Below are 14,711 nucleotides of genomic sequence, written 5' to 3'. Positions count from 1 at the left end.
TACACTTTTCTCACCGGGTGGAAAAGGACCCGGGATCGGTGTCAATGGGTTCCACCATCAACATTTTCACAAAAAAATTATTATATAATTTTTTTTTACATGGGGAGGTCACTTTATTAGGAGGGGGGTTATCTTGCCTAGGTGTAATTGTAGAGGAAGTATTGAAGTGCCTTTACTTGACAACTGTCCCCCCTTCTGCTCTCCCTGAGGAGGTGCATCTTGGGGAATACTGCTTACATCTTGGGGAATACTGGTGTCAGTAGAATCCGAACCGGCTATTAGCAATATCTGCTCTTTTGTATGGCATTGATATGTTGAAAATCGGTTTAGTCTTAGGTCATCATAATGGGATATAGACTAGCCTGTTTCACAAGTGGGAAATACTCTGGTGATAATTTGGAATACTCTGGCCATAAAGGGCCAAAAGTATCTGAAAATACTGGCTCTCTACTGTGAGATGACTATAGTATTCCATGGTTCTACCCGAAAGTCAATGTGAAATCCATAATTTTTCATCTGAGTAGCAAAAGCTTCGCTAAGCAGCTCCAATATAACACTATTCAGGTATTCTGTTCTGTCCATTTTAATAGGCGCCAGGGTGACTGCCCATCCCCTGTCAGTCTGGGGAACTAGTCAGCCCTGAGTTCCTGCTGAGAGCAGCACTTCTTTCCCCAGACAGACTTTGAAGGTGAGGGTGTCCGTCACACAAAGATAAAACTGCTTACAATCACTTCCCCCAATGCCTCTAGAACGGGTGTCAAACATACAGGTCCGGCCCGTAAGGGTGTTCTTTCTGGTTTGAGTAAAACACATTTTTGGGTTACGGGAAGTGTAGAAATTATAATGGACCTACATTCATATACACTGCTCAAAAAAATAAAGGGAGCACTTAAACAACACAATGTAACTCCAAGTCAATCACACTTCTGTGAAATCAAACTGTCCACTAGGAAGCAACACTGATTGACAATAAATTTCACGGCGTCTGTGGACGTCGGGCCCTCATACCACCCTCATGGAGTCTGTTTCTGACCGTTTGAGCAGACACATGCACATTTGTGGCCTGCTGGAGGTCATTTTGCAGGGCTCTGGCAGTGCACCTCCTTGCACAAAGGCGGAGGTAGCGGTCCTGCTGCTGGGTTGTTGCCCTCCTACGGCCTCCTCCACGTCTCCTGATGTACTGGCCTGTCTCCTGGTAGCGCCTGCATGCTCTGGACACTACGCTGACAGACACAGCAAACCTTTTTGCCACAGCTCGCATTGATGTGCCATCCTGGATGAACTGCACTACCTGAGCCACTTGTGTGGGTTGTAGACTCCGTCTCATGCTACCACTAGAGTGAGAGCACCGCCAGATTTCAAAAGTGACCAAAACATCAGCCAGGAAGCATAGGAACTGAGAAGTGGTCTGTGGTCACCACCTGCAGAATCACTCCTTTTTTGGGGGTGTCTTGCTAATTGCCTATAATTTCCACCTTTGGTCTATTCCATTTGCACAACAGCATGTGAAATTTATTGTCAATCAGTGTTGCTTCCTAAGTGGACAGTTTGATTTCACAGAAGTGTGATTGACTTGGAGTTACATTGTGTTGTTTAAGTGTTCCCTTTATTTTTTTGAGCAGTGTAGTTTTTTTGACCGTGTCCAGCTCGTTAAATAATCACCAAAATGAAAGCTAGACAGTCACGGAGCATCAAATTCAAACAACTATGGATAGAGGACAATTTTTTTTTTTTACATCTTGACGGCGAGGAAATATAACCAAATTTCAGTTGGACCCTCCAGACCTCGTTGGAGACAATGCGGCCGTCGCATCAAAAAAGTAACTAGAATAAAGATTTAGGTTAATTAATCAAGCCTTGTCGTGAATACATTTAAGGGGAAAATGTGTTGCGTTGAGGCCTTAATGGCAGCTATTGTTTCTGTTGCATTGTTTCTCCCATCACTGAAAGGTGAGACGTCTATGGTTTGATAGGATCATAAAGAGTGCAAGAGCATAGTGGCAGAAACGTGTGTTTCAGTCGGAGCTGCAGCTGTTTTCAACTCTTAACGGGGGCACCACTGAAGAAATCAGTTTAGAAGGAGTCTGTAGTTGTTCGGTACTGGCCCTTTTTCAAAATGTAATCACCACAAGACAAACTGACCGCTTCAACTGCCAATCGTTGTGCATTCAAACAACTTCCAGACCTAGTAGCAGAAAAACAGTACCAGCATTTTGTCCATCAATGGCTACCAGATTCCATGCAATTTGTTTAGTCCCTCCCTTCCTTTCTCTGCTTCGTTTCTCCTACAACTCTCTCCCTCCCCCTCCCTGCCTATCTCTCTTTCGCTCTCTCACCTCTTTTCTTTTCTTGACTCATCATCTACCACTTCCTCTGCAAGCTATGCAGCTGCGCGCTCCAGACATTCTTATTTTGTCCGCCATCATTAAGCACACACTGTATAATGTGTCAATATGTTCCTGTGTTAAAACAACTAATGCAGACAATAATATACTGACAAGGCCCATACTGTAACACTTCCTCTGCTAGCTACGTCCCAGGTATCCCCATTTCGTCTGCCATCATCAAGCACACACTTTACTATGTGTCGATATGTTCCCGTGTCGGCTAACACAATTCAGATATACTTTTTTTGGCCTTTTATGTCTTACATTAGCGTACTGTCACATGATGGTGCTACCATGAGAGCACATGGCCTCCCTATGTCTATGGTCTATCTTGCTACATTATCTCTTGGCACATCAAGCAGTCCTGGTCTACAGTACGTGTGGTGTCTGCAGGCAAAGGTGATGTCCTTAAAGTTTAACCCCTATCCTCAGGAGCACCAACTAACCCCCCCCCTTTTTTTTTTGACGCAACTAACATTGTTGACGACATTTTTAACCCTTTAGTGAGGTTCATTTGATGTTCTATAAATATGACACAGGCTAATTGTATCCAAAATCATGTAAAAAAATAAAAAAAATCATATATTGAACAAAAATCCAAACCCAACATGTTAAGTGTTGGTCCCATGTTTCGTTTTAGAGGATTTGACAGTACGTCCAACCGGCCTCACAACCGCAGGCCACGTGGGGGGGGGGGGGGGGGGGGGGGGGCAGTGCTGAGGAGTATTTCTGTCTGTAAGAAAACCCTTTTGTGTGGAAAACTCATTCTGATTGGGTAGGCCAGGCTGCCAAGTGGATAGACCTGGCTGCCAAGTGGGTAGGTATATGCCCTCCCAGGCCTGCCCATGGCTGCACCCCTGCCCAGTCATGTAAAATCCATAGATTAGGTCCTAATGAATTTATTTCAATTGACTCAGTCATGTAAAATCCATAGATTAGGGCCTAATGAATTTATTTCAATTGACTGATTTCCTTATATGAACTGGAACTCAGTAAAATCTTTGAAATTGTTGCATTTTTAATTTGGTTTAGCATATATTTGCATGGCTGTAGTAGATTGCTATGTTGAGCAGAGCAGTGTCCTAAAAAGGTACTGTGGTCTGTAGTAATATGGTGCTAATTAAGGCCACTCAATGAGGCGTCTGCTAAAAACAATTTCATAAAAACAGACTGGAGTCACTGAGTGTGACAACTTCAATTCCCATGGTCCCTAGGCTGTCTGGTCTTCAGTTCCCAAGATGCAGGATTTTTTTATTGCACAAAGCGAACAGACTTATTCTCTATTCAATCCAGCTGGGATTCAGTCAATCAACCACCATACGTTTGCTGTTCACAGTCATGCTCATATGCATAACCTGTCTCCATTACTTCTGTAGTACGGTTGTCTCTTCCACTCATAACCACACTGTATTAGAATTTGACCATGAATCTGGAAGCATCTACCTGTGATGAAAATCAATTAGCATTCAAGGTCATTTGGATTTATTTTTCACTAATTGGCTTCATCAGCACTGTCACTAAATTTGTCTGCACTTCAGACTGATAGCCACAAGCGCACCAATACATTTTGAGGTTTGGGGTGGGTTAACCAAAACAAACTGAAACACGCACAATATGTAATTTCATGTCTCCGAGCTATGTGCAACAGGTATTAGCTTGGGTTATGTGCGATTTAATTTCTAGTTAGCTGCCTCAAGTAATTTTTTGTTTTGCCTCTCCTTTTTCACGTTGTTATTCATTATTATAATTATTATTTATGGCTGTATTTCTATAGCATGTGTTATTTACTTATGTGGTTTTGTGTATTTTTTTAATTTATTTTTACTGCTTGCTTAACTTTCTCTCCCTTTTTTAAATATTTTTTTCCCCCCAGGTTGGTTGTTGTGATTGTGTGATTTTTCTTCTTTTTTGATTTCCCCCTGACCTCTTTGTTTTGCAGATGAGGGCAGGAGTGCAGTTGACCTGGCGGGAGGGGCTCAGATAGTAGCTGGACACATAAAGTCACTGTCCCAAAATACTGACCCGGACAATGGGAAGCTCTTGACTGTCTTTTGTGGCATGCTGATGAACTATAGCAATGATAATGGTAATGACCAACTCCCCCCGGGTAAATTACATTAACCAAATTTAACAGAGTAAACGTTTTTAAGAATGAATCTACTTTGGCAGTGTCGGTGACTGTTCTAGACGTTATGTTGACACCTTTTATCCAGTCTTAAAGTGATAGTTCACTTTAATATGAACGTTTGTGTGATTTTATTAAAAAAATTCAGACATTTATGTAGTCTATTGGCGAGATGAGTCCACGTCCCACGCCATCTGTTGGGTTGATTCAGCTATATGCCTCAAATCCAAATCAGTTGGTAACATGGGCACAGTCTAATTTCAAACTATTAGACTGTGCCTATATTTTCATATAACTGGATCTTCTCATTAGATGGCATGGGGGCATGGATTCATATCGACTGCTATTGAGGTCTGAAAATGTCTGACGAATTTTGATTTTGAAGTGAACTGTCTTTCAAAGTCAGTTCTTAAAGGCCCAGTCAGTTCTTAAAGGCCCAGTCAAAAATGATCTTTTGCTGTTTTTAAATACATTTACACACTATGAGGTTGGAATAGTACTGGCAAATAGGGAAAATTATGCTAATGCCCTTTTAGTGTAACAGCTGTTTTGGTGGGTTGGAGTTTTGGCCTGCCTGGTGACATTACCAGGCGGTAAATTAGTTAATAGGTCATTATCAATAAAACATTACAATATGGTGCAGAGCGTTCGATTTGACTCCTGAGGAGCAAGGAGACTCCCAGCTCCACTAAAACCATTGACCACTATGTGCCGTTTTAAATGTTAACTATTTGTTTGTAATCTCATCACCTCTTGAAGAGCATAGTCAGAACTACAAATTTCCGATTATTTCATGCTAAACAATTGTGCACATTTTTTGCTCTATCATCAGAGATGTACAGCAAGTAACTGCATGCTTTTTATGATCAGTAAACATCAGTTGATCATGTATTTTCCGATTTTGTGAGCATAACCTATCCATTTGGCATGTAGCTAGCTAGCTAAGCAAACAATGTGTCATTTAAATTGCCTCATCAGAGATTAGGCTTTTGGAAAGAGCTTGACATCGGCCACTCCTCGTACTGGAAGTTATTAGTCAGACTACTGTCATCACCACTATAGATGGCAAATCAAACTATTTGGATATAGCAATCTAGTTTATCCACTGAAAGTTAGCTCGTTAACTAGCCATATTGACATGATCTGTTATTAGCTAGCTAGCCAGTTTGACGTGGTCCATCAATCAATGTATTCTATCATGTCTGTCAGCAGCAATCGTGATTAAACACTCTTAAAAATAATGTTGAAAAGGGGATCGTGTTAACTAACTTCGCTAGGTAGCTTGCAAAATAAACATCATTAGATGACAGTAAATCGGCAAATGCGCCTCTCTGCTCTTTAACTGACAGACAGCCCACAAAGCATGGGAAATTTACCTAAACCACTTATACTTGTCACGTCTAGTTTTATTTTATATCACTGAAATATCCAATTAATGGTGGCCAATTATTTAGAGTTATTGTGTAGCTACCCTTGGGGCGGCAGGTAGCCTAGTGGTGTTGGGCCAGTAACCGAAAGGTTGCTAGATCGAATCCCTGAGCTGACAAGGTAAAAAGCTGTCGTTCTGCCCCTGAACAAGACCGTGAACTGTTTTGCATGGAATAATCGGACATGTGTAGTTCTGACTATGTTCTTCAATTGGTGATGATATTAGAACCAAATAGTTAACATTTATTTAACATCGCTTTAAAACGGCACACAGTTGTCTATGGTTTTAGTGGAGCTGAGGATCCTCTTGCCCCCCACCATGCAAATTGATCCATTCCGCACCTTGTTGTGGAGTCTTATTGATATATAACAACAAGAAAGAGTTCCAAACCTCTCTGCTAATAACAGCTAGTTTCCCCTCCCCACTCAGACCACTCCCAGTCCTAGCAAAATTCTTGCTTGAGAAATTTCTCATTGTTAAGAAGCAATTTTTGTTTTTGACCATTTAATTGAAAACAATCACAGTAAGGTATTTAACGGTCAGTCACCCAGAAATGATTTGATATTGAGATACAAAACAGCTGCATGGGACCTTTAAGTCATTGTCACTCTAGCCTATATGTTAGCCAGTGTTCAAAGTTTATGCTACTCAGCCGTTACTCACTATGGTGACAGGAGGTAGCGGTGCAAGAGCATATGTGTGCCTTGGAGAGTGGTCTGTCCATTGCTTTCTGTTGTGTCCTGCTTGAGCTCTTAGTCATTTTCCTCTTAAAGTAGTGACGGCTTGTCTTGTAGTTGGGGGTGTCCCTCCTTAGCTTATGCTGTAGCCATTTCTCTGTCCCCCTTACACGTCACTCTCCGGTTTGTAATTAGATTTGTCTATTCTCCCACAACCTTCCTTGCAGAGCCTTTATAGTCTATCCAGGTGCGAGGTCCCGAGTAATCAATAATGTTCACTTCTGCTGTCAACCTTCAAAACCCCTTTTTCTAGTTTAATTAGGCTTCTTCCAAAATGGCACCCTGTTTAGTGCACTTCTTTTCACCAGAGAATAGGGTGCCAAATTGTATTAGTCACATGCGCCAAATACAACAGGTGTAGACCTTAAAGTGAAATGCTTACTTACGAGCCCCTAACCAATGATGCAGTTTCAAAAAGATACGGATAAGAATAAGAGATAAAAGTAACAAGTAATTAAAGAGCAGCAGTAAAATAACAATAGCGAGACTATATACAGGGGTACCGATACAATGTGTGGGGACACCGGTTAGTTGAGGTAGTATGTAGATGTAGGTAGAGTTATTAAAGTGACTATGCATAGATGGATGTATAGATTCACTATTCACATGAACACAGTTTAGCACGCTTTAACTGTGGTAGCTAAGTAACTAGTCTTGTTATAATGATGTAACATTTTCTTTTGCAAGTTACTGTACATGTACAGCCCTAACACCTTTAAAGTTAGTAGAAAATGTAACTGCCATGGAACCCTCAGCCTCTTCTAATTGGACTATAGAAAGTTGAGTTGTAGTCTTGGTTGGACTGTTGGTTCACCAGGAGTGTATTCACTAGGAAGCAAATGGGCAGAAACAGAGAGAGATCTCTCTGAATTTGTCCAATTAGAAACTCGTTTTCATTGCAAACCACTCTCTGTTGCAAAATGTTTTGCTAAGGTTTGCATTAATGAATCTTTCCAAGGTTGGTTAGTGGTTTAGAGAGAGGGATGCTCACGAGTGTTTACACCCCTGAGGTTCCACCACGTACTGCTGCTCTCTGAATCTTGTAAATAATTAATTAATGGCCCAAGTTTTTTTTCTCCTCCGTCGGCAAGATGCGGAACAGTAATTACTTTTCGATCTATCGCCTCTCCCGTATGATCCCCGACCAGTCCAAGGTCACTCACCAGAATAGACGGAGGAAAAATAAATGCTTACGAAAACATGGCGTTCAGGGGAGGCACATGCGACAGCTCAAAATGTACCCCTCAGGCTCTCGATGTCAAATTTCTCTTTCCCACAATTAAACATGGAGCTAAGTGGATTTTCTCTCCTTAACCCAATGATCTGCGATCCAATCATCAGACATTAAACAGTGCTGCGATTACTCAGTAGAAATATATTTATTAGAACGGACATCCCCATTCAAGTCAATGCTCCGTGATGGGTAGAATTATATTTACATGATGATTACACTGTCTTCTGCTTTATAGCGGTGCTACTTCCGGTGGCACCAACGTTTATCCCCAGCCGCCAAGCACCACTATCAGGGCACTAAATGAAACCACTTCACGGGGCTCAGCAAAGCCTCAAGTCAAATCCCATTTAAAATATCTCACACAGATATGTTTTCTCTCAATTATAGTCAATTATGGTTATTTATGGACTAATCTGTTTAGCTTTGAACAAGGCCATTTTTCGCCGCTCCATGGAAAGGATGCTTGAGAAAACAGGACGGAAACACTTCCTATAGCCTCTAGACCAGGGGTCGGCAAACTATGGCCTTGCCCATGAGTTCATTCAATCCAGCCCATTGGAGGGGGGAATTATTGTTTTGGGTCAAAAAACACCCCAGTCCAAACTTGAACATTGTGAATGTTCTGTTTTGACATATGTGAGTTCTAATCAAACACACTTGAACATCGTGAATGTTCTGTTTGACTTATGTGAGTTCTAATCAAACACACGTGAACATCTTAAACTAGATAGAAAGTATGATAATCGTCCTATATATTTTCAAATAACTGACCTGTTTCTGGCCCGCGAATTGATTCTGACAAACAAAAATAGTACTGATCGGCTAGTTGATAATAGTGCATACAATTACTACATGCGCTACACGTCCTTGGAACTGTAAAGAGAGGAGAGCGACCACAGTCTTGTCCTCTACCCTGGGCTACGGCATCTAGCGCGTCAGAGTAATGGAGTTAATCCACTCTGCGCATCGCGGGCCGGAGCATTTTGCAATTACACCATGCAAATGAGATTCTGCGGCCGCCAGCGACCCGCTCCCTTCAGCTGGCTGTTTGTAAACTGTCACCACAGCTAATACAACCTTCACTAATATTTATAGAAGGTCCGCACATCCAATGGTTTTTACAGCGGCTGTGCAAATTGACAATTATTTCTACAAGGCCTTGTTTGACATTCCCTAACAAATAGAAATCGAGATTTTGTAAATGTTATTTATTTTTTTGTAGATTTGGGTCATGATAACTTTGTGACCCAAGTTGGTTTATGTTTCTGGAGTTCGCTCGCCTCCAGTAGGCCTGGGGTTGTGTCGAGGCGTACTGTGGATTATGGTTAATGTTTTGAAAGAATAACAAACCTCGCTTGTATTTCAGCGAGGACCCTCGTTAATTCACCATTAATCATCATTAATCATCTTCAATTCAAGATAACTTTTTATCAATTGGTTACTTCCTTCCTCACTCACTCGCTTTCCCTCCCTTTCTCCTTATACCATTTTATCTATATATTTTTGTCTTTAAAATGTGCTTATTCATTCATTTTAGTCCCTTTTTACTTCCTCCCCCCACCCCTTTACCATCCTTCCTCTCTCTTCATCCATCCGTCCTTTGTCATCTTGTTTGTTTGTCAGTGTCGGTCATCTTTTAAAATCAACTTAACCCACTCTTTCTCCTATCTCTCCTCTACAGGCGCTAGCTCCTCTAGCTGGTTTTCCAGAGCTCACTATACCCAGGGAAACACATCTGCTCTCTGACATACTGTACATGACATGGACCTTAATGACAATATATAGCTAGTCTACATTATGCAAATAGAAAACAACTGTGCAGATTTGTTTGTTTGCAGCAACTCCTTTCCCTTTTTAGAAATTGCCTTTGCCTGTATACCTCCCTTTTGGCTTGTTACACCTTTAAACACAGACAGACAGACAGACAGACAGACAGACAGACAGACCCCCCACCCCCCCCCCCACTGGCCTTATTGTAATTTCAACTCCCAATCTCTAGATGGCAGTGCTCATATCTTCCCTTTGTTATTCCCCCTGTGTCCTCTCCAGACTCCTTGCAGGCCCAGCTGATCAACATGGGAGTGATCCCCACCCTGGTGAAGTTGCTGGGCCTCCACTCTGACAACACAGCCCTCACAGAGATGTGCCTCATTGCCTTCGGAAACCTTGCCGAGCTCGGTGAGTATGCCTACCATAGATGTAGAATTCTAATTCTATGGGTACACACATCAGAACACTGTTGATCTGCCATTCTGGTTGCGGTTCAGTTTTTCTACAATACTGTCTGGGATTTTGAGCATAAACCTACCATCGATTTGTAATCCAAGATACCATATCGGCATAGATAACAAGAGTACCATATATTTTGTATCTTGCCGTATGATTCAAAACTGTCAACCCTAGTAGGAAGTTGAACGGTGACTTGCTTGACATTTTTTGTCATATTTCAACCAGGGACAGAACTGATTCCAGTATCTGTCTTCGCTAGCTAGCCTGGTGCTAACTCTGCGATGGTTATAATGATGAATAAAGACGGGGAAGATTCCGCTGAATCCCAAACAGACTGGACCAGTCATGTCATCTTGATTGAACTTTTTCTTCCCTCTGCAGAGTCCAGTAAGGAACAGTTTGCCTCCACGAACATCGCCGAGGAGCTGGTGCGTCTGTTCCGGAGGCAAGCGGAGCACGAGAAGAAGGAGATGATCTTTGAGGTCCTGGCTCCACTCGCTGAGAACGGTAATTCAATACAACTTTATTTATCCCTACAGAGGTGATTAAGACGGGCAAGTCGGGTTACAATTATCAAATGTCAACATATAATACAGTAGGCGGAAATTATTTTCCGATCCACATTCTGTTGTCAGGGGAATGTGATGTCATACTGTGTAAGTGCAGTGGGGTCTGAAATGATTGACACCCTTAAGCAATAATAACTGTATAAAATAACAAATGTAAATACTGAGCTATACTGTATGCCCAAGAAATCTGGGGAAATTATATTATTTTATACTAATACAATTAGTTTCTCAGAGAAATAGATTTTGTTTAACAATTTATATTTTACCTAACATGCTAAACAGAATCTTTCTCAAAATGATTGACACCCATAAAGATTATTATAAATAAAGTAGTCAGAAGTTCAGTGTTTGGTCCCATATTCCTAACACGCAGTGATTACATCAAGCGTGTGACTCATTTTGGTTTCAGTTCCTTTTGGTTCTGTTTCAGATTAGTTTGTGACCAATTGAAATGAATAGTAAATGATTTATTGTCTTTTTGGCGTCACTTTTATTGTCAATAAGAATAGAACATGTTTCTAAACACTTCTACATTCATGTGGATGCTACCATGATTGTGTATAATCCTGAATGAATGGTGAATAATGATGACTGAGAAAGTGTTGAGTGTTATTGGTAATCGTGAGAGGTTAGCATGTCTGCGGTGTATGATCTAACTTTCTCACTCATCATTATTCACCATTCATTCAGGATTATCCGTAATGAATGTATTAATGTAGATATGATTTTTAATACCGTCATTTCAAAATACCCCAGTGTACGGTATTCCGCACAAACCTAGTTGGGGTACAGGAATATAGTACTGGATTATTGAGTGTTTTGATGTTGTCGAATTAGCATTGCAAATGATTGCATCCATATGTCCATTTACAGTAGCCATGATTACACGTCAAATAAGCATACAGAAACAGTGGTGTGTGTGTGGGGCGTGCATGCACATTAGAAATGATCTAGTTCAGATTTTTTAACTCCCCTTTGTCAGAAATGAATAATGAATTAGTTGAAGTCACAGTTTGGCGAGGAAACTACCGTTGTTGAAGTCACACAGCAAATGAAATATAGCCACCACTGCAATATTGGGTCAGTGCCTAAAACCAAGTAAAAACATATCCTGGCTTCAGTGCGTATGCAGAGTGATTTTATTGAATTATATGAGGATCATTTAAAGGGAGAATTACGGTTACCAGTTGACTGTATTTCCAACTGCGTATTTTCCTCTGAATTCTCACTCACGGGACTCGGGACTACATTATGTGGAGTCACCTGTGGCCTTGGTAACTGATCATTGGAGTGAATCGGCACGCGCATCCTTAGCTGTCAGCTGTCAGCTGCCCGGCTGAGGCTGCTGTATGAAAATGTGAAAATGTGTCAGCTGTTTTTAGCACAAAAAAAGAGCATGCTTGGAATAGTGTGTGTGGGTGGGGGAGAAGGATAGTGTGATACAGTGTGTGTGTGAGAGAGACTCACTGACTGTTGTTATCATTCTGGGCAGCACAGTGGATTCTCCCATTCTGCCAGTCTCCTAGACAACATCCTACTTAACTTTACTCCAGAGAAAAGTCTCTCTCGCTCTCTCTCTCTCTCTGGTTCTCTCTATCCCTCTCTCTGCCACATGCACACACACAACACAATCCTAGACTCAAACATATTTTAATCTCTTTCTCCCTTCATTCAAATCCAATTTTAATTGTCACATGTGCCGAATACAACTGGTGTGGACTTTATCGTGAAATGCTTGCTTACGAGCCGTTCCCAACAATGCAGAGTTTAAAAATAAAATAGAAATACAGGGAATAAAATAAAAAATAGACCTCCAGAAGTCTGGTTCATCCTTGGGAGTAATATCCAAATGACAGAAGGTACCACGTTCATCTGTACAAACAATTGTACGCAAGTCCATGGGACCACGCAGCCGTCATACCGCTCAGGAAGGAAACGCGTTCTGTCTCCTAGAGATGAACGTATTTTGATGCAAACAGTGCAAATCAATAGCAAAGGACCTTGTGAATATGCTGGAGGAAACAGGTACAAAAGTATCTATATCCACAGTAAAACAAGTCCTATATCGACATAACCTGAATGGCCAGTCAGCATGGAAGAAGCCACCGCTCCAAAACCGCCATAAAACCGCCAGACTACGGTTTGCAACTGCACATGGGGACGAAGATTGGACTGTTTGGAGAAATACATTTAAAAATGTCCTCTGGTCTGATGAAACAAAAATAGAACTCTTTGGCCATAATGACCATCGTTATGTTTGGAGGAAAAACGGGGACGCTTGCAAGCCGAAGAACACCATCCCAACCGTAAAGCACGGGGATGGCAGCATCATGTTGTGGGGGTGCTTTGCTGCAGGAGGGCCTGATGTACTTCACAAAATAGATGGCATCATAAGGAAGGAAAATTATGTGGATATATTGAAGCAACATCTCAAGACATCAGTCAGGAAGTTAAAGCTTGGTCGCGAATGAGTCTTCCAAATGGACAATGACCCCAAACATACTTCCAAAGTTGTGGCAAAATGGCTTAAGGACAACAGTCAAGGTATTGGAGTGACCATCACAAAGCCCTGACCTCAATCCTATAGAAAATTTGAGGGCAGAACTGAAAAGGCGTGTGCGAGCAAGGCCTAGAAACCTGACTCAGTTACACCAGCTCTGTCAGGAGGAATGGGCCAAAATACATCCAACTTATTGTGGGAAGCTTGTCCAAAAAGTTTGAGCCAAGTTAAACAATTTAAAGGCTACCAAAATACCAAATACTAATTGAGTGTATGTAAACTTCTGACCCACTGGGAATGTGGTGAACAAAATAAAAGCTGAAATAAATCGTTCTCTCTACTATTATTCTGGCATTTCACATTCTTAAAATAAAGTGGTGATCCTAACTGACCTAAGACGGAATTTCTACTAGGATTAAATGTCAGGAATTGTGGAAAACTGAGTTTAAATGTATTTGGCTACGGTGTATGTAAACTTCCGACTTCAACTGTACATGAAGGCAGGCTATAGTGACTAGACATCAGGATAGATAATAAGAGTAAAATAAACAACAGTGTAGAAGCAGCAAATGATGAGTGTAAAAGTGTGTAATATGTGTGTTTGTTATGTCAGTGTGTATTTATAATGTCTAGTGAGTGTGCGTAGGGTCAGTGCAGATAGATGGCGTACCATTAATTGACTATTTACTGTAACAGTCTGGCTATTTAGCAGTCTGATGAATGGCTTGGGTGGCTGGAGTCTGTCCATTTTTTCAGGCCTTTGACACCGCCTGATTTAAACCCTGTATGAACCCTGTATCCTTCTCTCCTATCTTTGACAATACTGCTGTATGAGGAATAGGCTCAGTTATAAGTGAACCCTTGTTTTGTGGGTGACAACGGAACCAAGTAATTTGTGTGAAATAAGCACTTCATTTCTGTGTCATGTAGGGTGGGGCCAGAGATTGTAGATTGCTCCAAGACTGTTGCTAATTAATTTATATAAATATTGAACAATGTTATGATATAGGCCTTTAATATACATGGGTCAATGTAAATAAGAAGTATTATAAACTACTAATTAAGGGTACATTCTGTACCATTTTATTTCAATTTCCTCAAGTGTCTTCTTTGGGCTTTACAAACACATTAGTCCAAGAAAGAATTCACCAAGGCCTACGCCCACAAGTGAAGCATTAACATTATTTAGCCGATCCACCTGAATACTCAACACACGATCCGGGGTCCGTGTGTGTGTGTGTGAGAGATTCTGTTCTTGAATTTCACAAGAGTGGCACATGTGGCTTGTTGTTGTTGGCCTCTCCCTCCTCCCTGCTCACCATGTCACTTGCTTACACTCACAGTAGCCTACAGACACCGCACAACTCCTGCTAGAGCATCACCTCTCACTACTTCCCCTCCCCCAGGTCTTATCAGTTCTGGTTAATAAAGTAGCTTAAAGATTGAACCTACCGGATTTATACGGAATGGGTTTAGTTGTCTTCTGGTCCATTCAGAAAGG

At 41.4% G+C, this 14,711-nt stretch overlaps 1 protein-coding gene across 2 annotated transcripts in view; it reads left to right on the top strand.

Annotated features, from left to right (window-relative positions):
• Nucleotides 1-14,711, top strand: part of rap1gds1 (RAP1, GTP-GDP dissociation stimulator 1) — a 53,391-nt gene that overhangs the window by 23,045 nt on the left and 15,635 nt on the right. The window contains exons 5-7 of one of the 2 annotated variants that reach the window (XM_055900510.1): nt 4,327-4,473; nt 9,962-10,090; nt 10,523-10,648. In XM_055900510.1, the coding sequence (XP_055756485.1) occupies nt 4,327-4,473; nt 9,962-10,090; nt 10,523-10,648 (402 nt within the window). The remainder of the gene's footprint in view (nt 1-4,326; nt 4,474-9,961; nt 10,091-10,522; nt 10,649-14,711) is intronic. The other variant, XM_055900511.1, reaches the window with a different exon arrangement.

This window comes from Salvelinus fontinalis, chromosome 36, assembly GCF_029448725.1.
Source record: "Salvelinus fontinalis isolate EN_2023a chromosome 36, ASM2944872v1, whole genome shotgun sequence".
In the NCBI taxonomy this organism is placed as follows: domain Eukaryota; kingdom Metazoa; phylum Chordata; class Actinopteri; order Salmoniformes; family Salmonidae; genus Salvelinus; species Salvelinus fontinalis.
Note: the sequence above shows the minus strand (reverse complement) of the source record. Positions and strands in the feature narration are given on the sequence as shown.